Genomic DNA, 14,063 nt, shown 5'->3' on the forward strand with positions numbered 1-14,063 from the left:
TTTAGTACAACACCACACTGTGATATGTTAGTTAATAATATCTGTGAGTGTTATAATGCTGTGATTTTAGATGCTAGGGAGCATCCATCATTAGTTGCCTTGAAACAATAAGAAAGAAAATTATGCATAGGTTGTTTGACTGTAGGAAGCAAGCAATGAAATGGACTGGACCTTTATGCCCTAGGATTGTTCAAAAAATAGCTGTCAATGAGAAGTTAGCTAGGGTTTATACAGTCATACAAGCTGATGACAATCTGTTTGAGACACGCGGGGTTGTTAATACTTTGTTTGAACATCATGATGTGGATTTGGGTAGAATGACTTGCACTTGTAGGAGTTGGGATTTGACTGGTTTACCATGTAGATATGCCATAAGTGCAATATGGATGAAACATGGTAAGGGGTCAATAAATGACTATGTACACCCTGCATACTTTGTTGAGACCTACTTGAAGTCATATAGAGGTAACATAAAGCCCATGGCAGGCCCTAATGAGTGGCCTTTAACTGACAAAGAGCCCCCCCCTCTACCACCTTTATACACTGCCAAGCCAGGAAGACCCAAAAAATCAAGAAGAAAAGGAATTGATGAGGTATCCAAAGTTGGAACAAAGAAAGGAGTATCCAAGGATGGGATACATTTGAGTAGAAGCCTTGTTAAGATGCATTGCACCAAATGCAAGAAAGAAGGTCACAATAAGAGAAAATGCCCTGATGATCCGGCTGTTAAACACAGATTGGTAATACTCTTCATTTTGTCTATATTCATGTCACTATATTTCTTTATTGATTATATGTCAATTAGTAATGGTATGTTTTGTTGTTTGATATAGGCCAATCCTGTGAAGAGAGTGAGGGTAAAGAAGGCTAAAACTGTTCCAGTCCATCAAGTTCCAGTCCTTGAAGTTCCAACACCAAACCCACTGCCAGCAAGAGCTAATACACTGCCACATGAAGAAGAAGATGATGACAGTTGGTTGGTAAGTATTGATTTTGATGCAATGGTGTCTCAATTCATGCAAAACCCAACAGCATCATCACAAGTTACTGCTGCTGAGGAGATTCCAATTACAAGTCAGCCACCTCCACTTGGAGAAGATGAAGATAGCCAAGAACCAGTCAGCACCAAGGAGAGAAAGAAAGAAGGCAAGACAGTTGTTGGTAGAACGTATAGGACCGTAGCAAATCAAAACCAAGGTTCCAAAATACAAGTGATGATCCAATAGACATTAACTAAGTATTAGCAAGTGATCAAGATTTGTAATGTTCTGACATAGCCTTCTGTATATTTTGTAAACAATGTTGTGCTTAGTCTCTTTTGTTGGTGATACTATGGTAGTCCCATTTTGGTACACAGTAATGTATTTTGATGCAGTGGCTATATTTTAATGGAAGCCTATTTTTGGTACATTGTATTGTCAAAATCAGTTTAGTTTCTTACATTATGTTTCAATGCAGTGGCTATGTTTAAATAGAACTCAAAGTAAATGGCCAAAATTTGGTAACCATAAACTGCAACTTCAACTTCAATTTACATTACATTAAGTAGTCCACCTAATCTTAAAACATCAATTCCCTGGGATCATTCTAACAAATCCCACAGATTGAGTACTACAGTAAGTAAGCACATTAAATATGAATACAATTCCACAACACTTATTCTTAGACTTCAAATCTTTTTCCTTGCTAGCAACTTCTAACATAGCCTTTAATTTTTGGATCTCTTCTTTGTCTTTATTAATCCTCTTCAACAGCCCCGGTATTATACTTGTAGACCTTTCACACATTGGAGGATCTGCCCACTCAAAGAACCCACATCCGTTCCTTCCCTAAAACAAAAATCATTAATTAAATTGTGTACTCCCGCGCAAGAAAAATTTTTTAGAACATTGAAGTAGAAAATTCACTAACTGATTCATAACATGCCAAAACCTCCTACCGGGATTGCGATCCGTCCAAGAAGTTCGAATAACCAGTTGATTCCCACATTGACACTCTCGAATATCTAAGGAGTGTACAAAAGTATATCTCTTCCTTGTAGTACTTGAAGAAGATGACATTAAAATGAGATTTCTTGAACAAGAACAGGAATTTTGTTTATGAAGAAGGATTTAGGGTTTCGAATCACACAAGCTTTCATCGACTAGAGGAGAAGAATTGCTGAAAAAATGTATTTTCTAGCTTTATAAATTAATAAAGTCAGCGAAAGTACCATTTTGCCCATGGAATTCACGGTGCAAACGTCTGATAGTAATGGGGGGACCGCAGAAGGTAAAAAAATGTAATTCGAAGGACTTTAAAATTCGAAATCAAAGTTTAGGACTATAGCTGGCGAAACCACCAAACTCAAGGGACCATGGCTGGTATTAACTCTTTAAAATATTATTGGTCATAATTTATAACACCCACAACTATACAAAGAAATAACTTTCTTTGCATTCGAAGCCTTTGCCAAAATAAATTGTCAGTGTATGATGGACTATTATAGAAATAGTCATTATATAAACGTTGATATACTTCTTCACGATTTCTTTCAATGACCCGACTTCCCTTTTTTTCTATGTTGAGAGGATGAGAGTTCATTTCTATAACTTCTTATTGAGGTTCATAAGTTTGGATAGAGTATCATCTATGAACCATTTAATAATATTTTCCTTGGAAAAAAGATTAGCTAGGTCCGAGTCAGAGAATGAGACATTTTCAAAGTTTTGGATGGAAAAACAATGACTAATGGTATGTGAAAGAAAGAGTAATGGGATGTACATAAGCAACATGATGATATATACTAACATTTATAGGGAATATAATCTTTTTTACTAAGAAATTCACAAGAATTTGTGAATGAATATAATTATTTTGCATAAGAAATTATTGTACCAATTGTTATGGGGCAATTTTGTTTTCTAAAAATTCTAACATCGTACAACCTATCTCAACCCGATATAGTCAAGCTCAGCCACACAACCAAGCACCTGGTATTGTTTGCACCCTCGCACTTCACTGGGTAGTGTTTAGGGAAAATGTTGAGACACTCTTAGAAAAATAACGTGAGCTACACACAGTCTTACCGTTTGAAGACCAACCTTGTATTATTTCCAATACGAAAGACTCACTCAATAACCAGGCTACTAGGGAATATAATCATTTTATCTAAGAACCCCTTTGCTTATAAATAATGGATCTTTCATGCATATCACTTCATTCATTCTTCCCGCTTCATTCATCTCAATAGTTATAGCTTAAATCCCTCAGCTCGCGCCAACCACTCAATCCATTTTTTTAACTTCTCACAACTTTCGCATAATGATACTAATGAAGCCAATCAAAACCCACAACCCATGATCAATCTATCCAGCCTCCTTTCTTGCTTGGATGAGCAATGTCAATTATCAGTATTTACCTTGTATGTATCAAGGTGTTCCCTCAACCTATCATTCATCGTCATTATCCAATTTATACTCTCATTGGGATTACTACTCCTACTCCTGCAAGTGATATATCGTTGCCAGAATTTCCTAATAATTCTACTCAACAAATGCAACATAACCTCCAAGCATATTGAAAAGTTGATGGACAAACAAGGATGACTCGTCGTTATGTGGTGCATGGCTCAATATTAAATTATTAATTAGTAAAGATGTTGTAGTTGGAAATGATCAAAGATGGAACAACTTCTTCTGGAGTCGCATTGTTGAATAGTATAACTAGTATCATCAACAACTTGAGCAAACAAAAAGAAATAAACAATATGCATTGCAAAATCGTTGGGGAGGCTAACTCATACAGTTTCAAAATGTTCAGACTATTATGAACATATTTTATTATTTTATATTATAGGGAAAGTTGCTTAAAAACTTAGCTTGCAAGCCAAATAAATACATAGGCCATAGGGGTCAAGTACTTATCAATTAGGGCTTGGCATTAGTTATGACTTAAGGATTCAAACCCTCAACCTCTCATAAGGCAACATACGCTCCAGCCCACCAAGCCACTACCTATATTGTGTATGAAGGTGCGGTAGGTTTTATTTGTCCCAATTATAACACTGGCAGCATAGTAACAAGACCACGGCCGACTGGCGACGAAGCTCGCCGGTTTCCTCCGACCATGGCGTAGCTGGTGCACCCCCTGTTGTGGTAACATTGCCCCTCCAAAGGGCATGCATGCATGTACATGGCTAGGATGGTGGAAGCGTGCGGATGCAGACGAGGGGGCATGGCACGGGCATGTAGATGCATGGCATGGACATGTGGGTGTGGGTAGTAAGCATGAATAGCAAATGTAGTTCTGGCACTTTTCAAGGCATGAATGGTTCTTCTACAATATAAAAAGGAAGTGTCATACTACCTTTAGGACATCCCTTGGTTCACTAAATTCCGCTCGTCCAATAGCTTGTGATCCTAACCTTTAACCCAAACACAGGACTTCCTGTTATGTACTTTTATACCCAGTTAACGGTTTCCTAATCTCGACAAAACCATCATATTGCTATTTTGTATGCAATAATTATTCCTCTATTAATCATGGATTTTATGCAATCCGTCGTTGGCTTGTTTTTTGCTTTTTCCCTCTATGACGAATACGTGGGAAGTTTTTGTTTCCCTGGCCTAAATTCGAGAAGGAAGTTGATCTGGTAGTTCGATGTAGACTGGATTTCCTGATAAAATATTAAGACAGAAGACAATATTCTTTTTTTTTTTAAAAAAAATAACTAATTGATTTGTTTTTATTCGGGTTGGAGAAATTATTGTCAGGTTTGAGAAGAAATTAAAGGTATTATTACCTTCTCCAGTTTTAGTATGATCAATTAATTAATGGTGTGTGGTTCTTCCATGTAATGCACTAGCTAGGGAAATAGAATGGAATGCTTATCAACAATTTAAGTTCAAGCTTAGTATGTGAGATTCATAAAAGTTCTCGTTAGTGTTAGGTGGTTTATCAACGGATTATGCTTTGGTTGCTTCCCTAGGATAATGTTGTCTGGAATTCAATTGTTGAGTGGAAGTTCAATGCATATCCCTTGGGCAGATCGAATTGTATTTATCTTTAATTTTATGGTGCGGCATACCCTTGTAATCTCCTTATTGTTAGCTATCTTTGTGCATGAGTAGTGTATAGGCTTGAAGCTTAATTATGACAGTGGAGCTGAGTTTGCATGAGAAGGAGCCAGGGAGATCTTGTCTGCAAATTAAAGCCCTACTTTGAGTACATTGTGTTGCAATGGAGTTAAAATGGATTTGGTAATTGGTATAGATGTAGTGAACTTTCTCTCTGGTATACAAATTTCTTACTCCGTATTTGATTTAGTCCACAAGTCATTCTCGCTCGCATGCATGCATGCCATATGTCATATGTGGGAGATTTCACACTACTCTCCAAATTGCAATTGCATGAATTTAATCCAGTGCAGAGCGCAGAGAAGGAAACATTTCAACTTTCAGAACAGTACAAACCTATCGACTAAGAAGGTTATATGAGGGCAAATCTTCCAGCCGTGATACATCTTCTAGGAGAATCTCCCTTTCCAATTGCCGCCGTGTAGCCTTCATAACTGTCTGCATAACCCATAACGTACAAACACAACAAGGTCACAACAATAAACTTCACCTACCAGATGCAGACATCAACACTGCAAATTTAGGCAGGCATTATTAAGTACCAGGTTGGCTGTCCAGATTATGTATTTTATCTCAACTCATTGCATACTTGAACTAGAATAGAAATAAGCACCACAGAGGTTGGTGCGTATTCAATTTAATCAAAGCACTACACTATATTTCATCCAATTAACTCATTAAAATTAAACACACGCAAATGTTAGTTTCATGATGGTGAGTGACATGACAAAGCCATAAAAGAAAGGTTAAGAGGAAACACACATACATTGAAGTCCATATATGATGCACCCATGGCAAGCCACTGTTGATCCATCAGCTTGAACGCAATGCAATAAAGAAGATCAAATGCTGATTCATTTTCTGTACAACAAAGTGCAAAATAATTCACTTTGAAGTTGAGGAATTCTCTAATTACTAATCAATTCAATTTGCCTACACATTACATGTTCCAATCAATTCAAAATAAAAGTAAAAAATGAGAGATACATGGACATTAATTATAATAATCATTAAAATAATAATAATAATAATAATAATAATAATAATAATAATAATAATAATAATAATAAATACTGGCAGGGACCTTAACCAAATAAAAGTATTTACCTGCAAGAAACTTCAAGAAGGTAGCTCCTACCAAGTTTCGCGGTTTTACTGCAGAATTGAACCAGACTTAGCTAATTGAATATAGTGTATTTCCTAAGGAGCCATATATTGAAAATGCAGACAATAAAAATACATCTAGTCATTATCTGTCACCATGGATCAATATTTAATTTGTTTAGATGTATAGACATTAGACAGACATCATTTGACAATGGTCAAAGTGAGAATACCATGTAATCCTTTTCTTTTAAGTAAAATGAATTCCCTTTAAATTAATATTTATTTTGTTTAGATGTATAGACAGACATCATTTGACAATGGTCAAAGCGAGAAAACATTTAATCCTTTTCTTTTAAGTAAAATGAATTCTAAAACTCAAGAAACACAAGAGTTATACATATAAATATAAATTTCAAGGGGAGTACTAACAAGGTGCAACACAGTTGCTGTTTATCAAATTGCTCAAACAAGAAATGTGCAGAAAAAACCTACTTGCTTCAAGGTCAAGCATCTGGATAAGCATAAATGTTATGTTGACACCAGCAACAGCAAATGGGTATTCCCATATGGACCGATTACCTTCTAGCTTATGTAGAAGATCCTGGAAGGATTTCTGCAAATAGAATCAGGATGCAAAAAGTGGAAAGGTTATCTACAGTGTGGAGAAGGTCCATTAAAATAAAATGCCAAAATTAATTATAAGAAAAATAAAAATAAATTATGTATAGATATACATATGCTCCTTCCATCACATTCGGTTCATCACACTTTATTTTGGAATGTCTCATTAAGCTCATTACCTAGAAAAGTTACAAATAAAAGTGACGAGAAAAAAGTGGCCCAAGTTTAACAACCTAAAGGACATTTTAGGTATATTACTCCATATATGCTACAGGTGGAGAATGAATTTTACTGAAACTTTGTGCATAAAAGCAAGGTAACAAACTCCATCAGACTGAGGGAGTATGTATTATTATGCACATATATTATTCACATTGATATTTTCGTATAAATTGGAAACAAAAGTATGCGATTGATCTCATTAACAAGGAGTGCCTCAGTTGACAACTCTTGAGGTGGAGTAAGAAAAGAACAGTGCAATGTGCAAATGCTTAAACACTTTACTATTAAGATGATGAAATTGTTTGGTTCTAGAAGCAAATTGGATTCAAATAAAATACAATTTCAAATTTAGATTCTATTTAGCCACAGATAAGATACAATTATCATAATAATCCATTGACATATGAGCATTAATATCAAGGATGCATAACCAATAAAGTTGGGGAAAAAAAGATGCACCCCTAGGTCATGATTAAAAAAGTCAAGTTTAGTTGTGAATATGATAATCCATATAATAGAAAAACATTAGCTTTTCCCAGTAATCAAAATTGTTTAGATATCATCTACCCAGTGAAAACAACCATGGTTGGAGAGCAAAACTTACAGGAAAGATCCTAGCAAAATATAATAAGTTTTCCAGCGATAGTAATCCACCACCCCTGCAAAACAAAAAAAATTAAAATTAAAAAGAATTTAATCAATAATTAAAGAAAAGTAGGTAGATTATAAGAGACAAGGTAAAATCAGTCTTCAAGAAAGTAGTGATATACCTGAAGTCAGTGGATGGATCTTTGCCTTGCCAACCCATTTCCTTCCACTGTTCAGATATCAGGCCACACAGTTCCTCACCAGGAAAGGCAGCATTCCACAAATCCATTAAAGCTTCCTGTTGGAACCAGGAAAAGTTACCAATAACCATAAGAAAAACCTGCATAAAATTTTTTAATATTCTGTTGCATAGTGTACCTGATGTTCATGAATTGAACTATCATAAGCAATATCTATACGGTTATGAAGCCTCTGCAAGCATTCCTTCTGTAATGACCAGAGTAGAATGAAAAATCATCTCTTTGTAGTCATACCCTTCTAGAGAATCAAATAAAAAGAATTTGAAGAGGAAAAACAAACCATGGACAAGCTATTCAGTTCCCCTTGGAGACACATGCAAGAATGTGCTGTGATCATAGTATGCACTAATTGTCTTGCAGCATGCATTTTCTATTTAGTATTTACTATTACAAGGTATGATTTCTAACACATATTTACTAATGTACATTAATCAGTAATGTTAATTGATTTGCCTAAATACTTATTATGGAGTTCAAGTAACTAGTTTCATTGATAAATGTCGGTTTACTAGAAATGTCTCGAGAGGCTGCAAATGAACCATTTATGACTGATGCTGCTTATTAATATCATCCAACAATACAGCCATCCAACAAGACCAATAAAGATTATACAGTTTTCTTTCTTTAAAATCACAAAGTTTTTGTGAGAACATGTACTCCTGAGATGATATATAAGTAATAAAACAGGTGAAACTGGCAAATGAAATGCTATCCAAATATTAAAATTCAGATAGAGATGAATATGGCAGATTGGGGACAATGTAAATATTAACAAAATCACCATATAAACCTTAGCAGAGAGTGCGCAAAAGCACAACATTTCTGGAACCTCCAAATCAACACATTTGACAAATAAGAGACTAGCACATTCTGCTACCACACAATAAGGATGCCATTCTACACCTTGCAAACAAAATGCCTAACATGCAGGGGCAAACAAATACAGAGAGCAGAATTTTATAATGTATTCTATGACCATCCTTAATACCATTTACATAACAGAAAATTTAAGCGTCATTGACTTTATCAAAATACCTGGGTAGGTGTCAAATCAAATATAAGCCGAGCATCACCCACTCTTCTTTGAGCACAAACACATGAAAGCCCTCTGCCAAGCCATGCTGCTGATCCTGCTACAACCTCTGCCATAACAAAAGAAAATGCTTTTATCATCATTTACTTGATTTGTCGCCAGTCAATAAGCATTAGCTTTTTGAATAAAATGAAATGAAAAAGCCAAGGAATTGTAGGTAGAGTAGAAGAAAATGTATGCTGTCATTGCCTCATTGGACCAAGAACTATTATCATGAAAAATCTAAGCAATGGTTACTTTTGCAACTGTGACAATGATCAAGAGAAAACACAGGGAACCATCATAGTATGCAGTTATGCACAATATTCATGAAACATACATGAGTAAAACTATTTAACAGATAGTAGAATATCATTTAAGTTGTGCTAACTAGTGGATGTACCTGAAAATACATTATGTGGCAGAAGCACTTTAACCAGGCATATAGTTAATAGGGCATACCTCCACAGTATTATTTATTGCAAAACATCAAATAATAACTTTTGATAAGCATATTGTGGAAAGGCTAATAACTTTTGATAAGCATATTGTGGAAAGGCTAATAACTTTTGATAAGCATATTGTGGAAAGGCATATAAAAATAAACAAATACAAAAATAGAATCCATGTGAAAATGAAGTTCACAGAAAAAGAAAAACAAAAAACAAAAAACAAAAAACAAAAAAACAAAAACAAAAAAAAAACAAAAACAAAAAAAAAAAAACAAAAAACTATTAGTACCTCAATAACTCAACTATTCACTAAGCTACCACAAATACTTCAACACATTAATTCACATATATTAGTACTGCTTGTTTAAATGATCTAAAGTCTAAAGCTTATACTCATAACTCATCTACAATTTAGGATGGAGCTCCTCAAGACCAGTACCTGAAAATTGATATTTAGGGATCCTCCCTCTTATAGGAAAAGTAACACCAGTAAGTTCAAGAACAGCTGACAATTTACAATTCCTCCATCTTGAAGGCAAATGAACACCAATAACATCAAAAACAGAGTGGCGAATGCTAAGCGCCATGGCCAATAGAGTACTACGAAAGAAAGAGAAAAGAAAACCCTCTGTCAAACCACTAGTTTATCATTTCATACTTTCAAAACATGTAACATGATATGAAACCACTACTACTTTTCAAGACAAAAAAAAAAAAAAAAAAAAAAAAAGAACAGTTAACAAAATTCAGAATTCCAGTAAATCTTCAAAAGTCAGGATCAATTGCTTGCATACTTCTACCAACAGCTAGAGACTTAACAAAAGAGCTTCTCCCATTGCCAGAAAGAATGGCATAGACATGAATTTATATAAATAGGGTTAATGAAAGGCATGTGACTGGATATTATGCGCGCAGAATCGGGAGCATCTCTCCAACCAACTTGTCATTAATTAAAATCCTAAGAAAATCACGACAACAATGTACAGAAATCGAAAAGGGGAAGCAGAGGCATGGGAAATCATCATACTCTCCACAAATGTAAATGCAAACAGGCATGATAAACATAAATCAACCTTATCTTAAAATTTCAGTATTTCACTTATGAAATCATATAGCGAAATATCAATACGGCAATACGTAATAGTATAGTAGTGTCTACATCGGTACAATGATACGGATAGATTCAACACCAAATATGCAGATAGGTGCAGAGCGCAAAACGAGAGAGACGTAAGAGAATCAGTTTTTTATTATGTGAACAAAGGAGATGAGGAGGAGAGAAAGAGTACCAGAGGTTGAATGGAAGGTATTGCTTCGGTCTAGGCCTTGCGATATTCTTCTCACAGCCACAAACGATCCTCCTCTTTCGTCCATTAATCTCACTCAGAGTTGTGTCGAATTCCTCAGCACCATGAAAACCGAATCAAAATCCAACCAGTGCGAAAAAAACTGAAATGCGGCAAACGCGGATTCACGAACGGTTTCTGGACGATAAAATCCTCCCTCTACTCCTTGCTTCGCTTCCAAATATTCTCGAGATCTGCTAAGCGAACACAAAAGCCATATATGTTGCGTACCTGTGCGCATAAATGTATGTTTGTTTGAATGTATAGGAGCTGATGGATATATATATATATATACAGAGCTTTGTGTATGTATAGTTCGGCAAATTTCTCTCTCTAGATTTTCATTTTCCAGTGTTGCTTTAAACTTTTAGGACGAAATGACGATAGCGGAGAGTTATGGTATAGTGATAATGATTGCTAATGTTATGCTCTCTGATAAACTTTGTTGAGAAGCCGAGAAGGGTAGCCGTCTTCGCCGTTGTTGGAGAGACAGAGAAGGGTATATTCACTACTTTTTTTAAAAACATATATCCTATTTTTCGTTTATATACCTTCTAAGTATATATATATACTAGTATTATACCCGTGCGCTGCACGGCTGAGATTAAAGCGAATATTTAAGCAAAGTTAACTACTTTATTTAAAACAATAGAATATTTGAAATTACAAATTATTAAAAACTTCATGGTACACAACATTTGTAGTATAGTTAATACTCTTAGTACCTTCATTTGCTATCAACAATCGTAGACCTTTAGGGTTGCTAATCCTTGAAGCAGCCACGTATAGTTGACCATGAACAAAGACCGGTTTCCTTAATAGTAAGCCAACATGTGTCAATGTTTGCCCTTGACTTTTGTTGATAGTCATTGCGTATGATAGCATCAAAGGAAATTGTCTTCTTTGAAATTTAAAAGGTAATCTTGTATCAGTTGGGGTCATTGACATTCTTGGTATCAAGACAATTTGGCCTGCATTATTCCCTGAAACAATCTTTGCCTCCACAACATGATCAGATAATCTGGTGATGATAAGTCTTGTACCATTACATAGACCCATCGAGTGATCTATGTTTCTTAACAACATAACCAGAGATCTCACCTTTAAAATTAAAGCATGGTTAAGTATGTCAGATGCTTTCAAGCCATTTAGGAACTCAGGAGTGTGCATATCAGCGAGGATACCATTGCCAGAATCAGCTTTGCACACAGTATCGCAACTTAGATATGTCTTGCTTTCCGCAACNATATTATGCGCGCAGAATCGGGAGCATCTCTCCAACCAACTTGTCATTAATTAAAATCCTAAGAAAATCACGACAACAATGTACAGAAATCGAAAAGGGGAAGCAGAGGCATGGGAAATCATCATACTCTCCACAAATGTAAATGCAAACAGGCATGATAAACATAAATCAACCTTATCTTAAAATTTCAGTATTTCACTTATGAAATCATATAGCGAAATATCAATACGGCAATACGTAATAGTATAGTAGTGTCTACATCGGTACAATGATACGGATAGATTCAACACCAAATATGCAGATAGGTGCAGAGCGCAAAACGAGAGAGACGTAAGAGAATCAGTTTTTTATTATGTGAACAAAGGAGATGAGGAGGAGAGAAAGAGTACCAGAGGTTGAATGGAAGGTATTGCTTCGGTCTAGGCCTTGCGATATTCTTCTCACAGCCACAAACGATCCTCCTCTTTCGTCCATTAATCTCACTCAGAGTTGTGTCGAATTCCTCAGCACCATGAAAACCGAATCAAAATCCAACCAGTGCGAAAAAAACTGAAATGCGGCAAACGCGGATTCACGAACGGTTTCTGGACGATAAAATCCTCCCTCTACTCCTTGCTTCGCTTCCAAATATTCTCGAGATCTGCTAAGCGAACACAAAAGCCATATATGTTGCGTACCTGTGCGCATAAATGTATGTTTGTTTGAATGTATAGGAGCTGATGGATATATATATATATATACAGAGCTTTGTGTATGTATAGTTCGGCAAATTTCTCTCTCTAGATTTTCATTTTCCAGTGTTGCTTTAAACTTTTAGGACGAAATGACGATAGCGGAGAGTTATGGTATAGTGATAATGATTGCTAATGTTATGCTCTCTGATAAACTTTGTTGAGAAGCCGAGAAGGGTAGCCGTCTTCGCCGTTGTTGGAGAGACAGAGAAGGGTATATTCACTACTTTTTTTAAAAACATATATCCTATTTTTCGTTTATATACCTTCTAAGTATATATATATACTAGTATTATACCCGTGCGCTGCACGGCTGAGATTAAAGCGAATATTTAAGCAAAGTTAACTACTTTATTTAAAACAATAGAATATTTGAAATTACAAATTATTAAAAACTTCATGGTACACAACATTTGTAGTATAGTTAATACTCTTAGTACCTTCATTTGCTATCAACAATCGTAGACCTTTAGGGTTGCTAATCCTTGAAGCAGCCACGTATAGTTGACCATGAACAAAGACCGGTTTCCTTAATAGTAAGCCAACATGTGTCAATGTTTGCCCTTGACTTTTGTTGATAGTCATTGCGTATGATAGCATCAAAGGAAATTGTCTTCTTTGAAATTTAAAAGGTAATCTTGTATCAGTTGGGGTCATTGACATTCTTGGTATCAAGACAATTTGGCCTGCATTATTCCCTGAAACAATCTTTGCCTCCACAACATGATCAGATAATCTGGTGATGATAAGTCTTGTACCATTACATAGACCCATCGAGTGATCTATGTTTCTTAACAACATAACCAGAGATCTCACCTTTAAAATTAAAGCATGGTTAAGTATGTCAGATGCTTTCAAGCCATTTAGGAACTCAGGAGTGTGCATATCAGCGAGGATACCATTGCCAGAATCAGCTTTGCACACAGTATCGCAACTTAGATAATTGCCAGAATCAGCTTTGCACACAGTATCGCAACTTAGATATGTCTTGCTTTCCGCAACATGCAAATCAGTCATGTACTCATTGATCTTGCTTTCCGCAACATGCAAATCAGTCATGTACTCATTGATTGCATTGACAACGTCTAGTGTATCAGTCATGTACTCATTGATTGCATTGACAACGTCTAGTGTAGGTGCCAAAATTGCCCTATTTGATATGTATTGTTGCTGACAACCGCCTTCCTTGAACAATGGAAATATACTATCAACAATTGTGGCTATGTCATTACCATTAGCTGGTAACAACATTTCATTAGGGATGCGAACGTTCGAATAACCATCATTAGGTCCTCCCATTG

At 35.6% G+C, this 14,063-nt stretch overlaps 2 protein-coding genes across 6 annotated transcripts; both read right to left on the bottom strand.

Moving 5' to 3' along the window:
* Window positions 1-5,215: 5,215 nt before the first annotated feature.
* On the bottom strand, window positions 5,216-12,934 carry LOC116029028 (ELMO domain-containing protein A-like). Of its 5 annotated transcripts, none has more exons than XM_031270902.1 (10): window positions 12,567-12,934; window positions 10,729-10,942; window positions 8,951-9,057; window positions 8,034-8,102; window positions 7,838-7,953; window positions 7,672-7,726; window positions 6,717-6,837; window positions 6,225-6,272; window positions 5,884-5,978; window positions 5,216-5,555 (listed from the first exon to the last, which is right to left on the bottom strand). In XM_031270902.1, exons 2-10 carry the CDS (start codon window positions 10,811-10,813, stop codon window positions 5,454-5,456), a joined length of 798 nt encoding a protein of 265 aa, XP_031126762.1. In that variant the 5' UTR covers window positions 10,814-10,942; window positions 12,567-12,934; the 3' UTR covers window positions 5,216-5,453. The 5 variants fall into 5 exon arrangements, with proteins under 5 accessions (XP_031126762.1, XP_031126760.1, XP_031126759.1 ...); XM_031270900.1 differs by lacking the exon at window positions 12,567-12,934 and adding an exon at window positions 9,879-10,039 and having other exon boundaries at window positions 10,729-10,803; XM_031270899.1 differs by lacking the exons at window positions 10,729-10,942; window positions 12,567-12,934 and adding exons at window positions 9,879-10,039; window positions 10,513-10,722.
* Window positions 12,935-13,140: 206 nt separating this feature from the next.
* LOC116029801 lies at window positions 13,141-14,061 on the bottom strand. Its single transcript, XM_031271844.1, has one exon. The coding sequence runs from the start codon at window positions 14,059-14,061 to the stop codon at window positions 13,141-13,143; it is 921 nt and encodes a 306-aa protein (XP_031127704.1).
* Window positions 14,062-14,063: the final 2 nt, after the last annotated feature.

Source organism: Ipomoea triloba, chromosome 9 (assembly GCF_003576645.1).
Source record: "Ipomoea triloba cultivar NCNSP0323 chromosome 9, ASM357664v1".
NCBI classification, from domain to species: domain Eukaryota; kingdom Viridiplantae; phylum Streptophyta; class Magnoliopsida; order Solanales; family Convolvulaceae; genus Ipomoea; species Ipomoea triloba.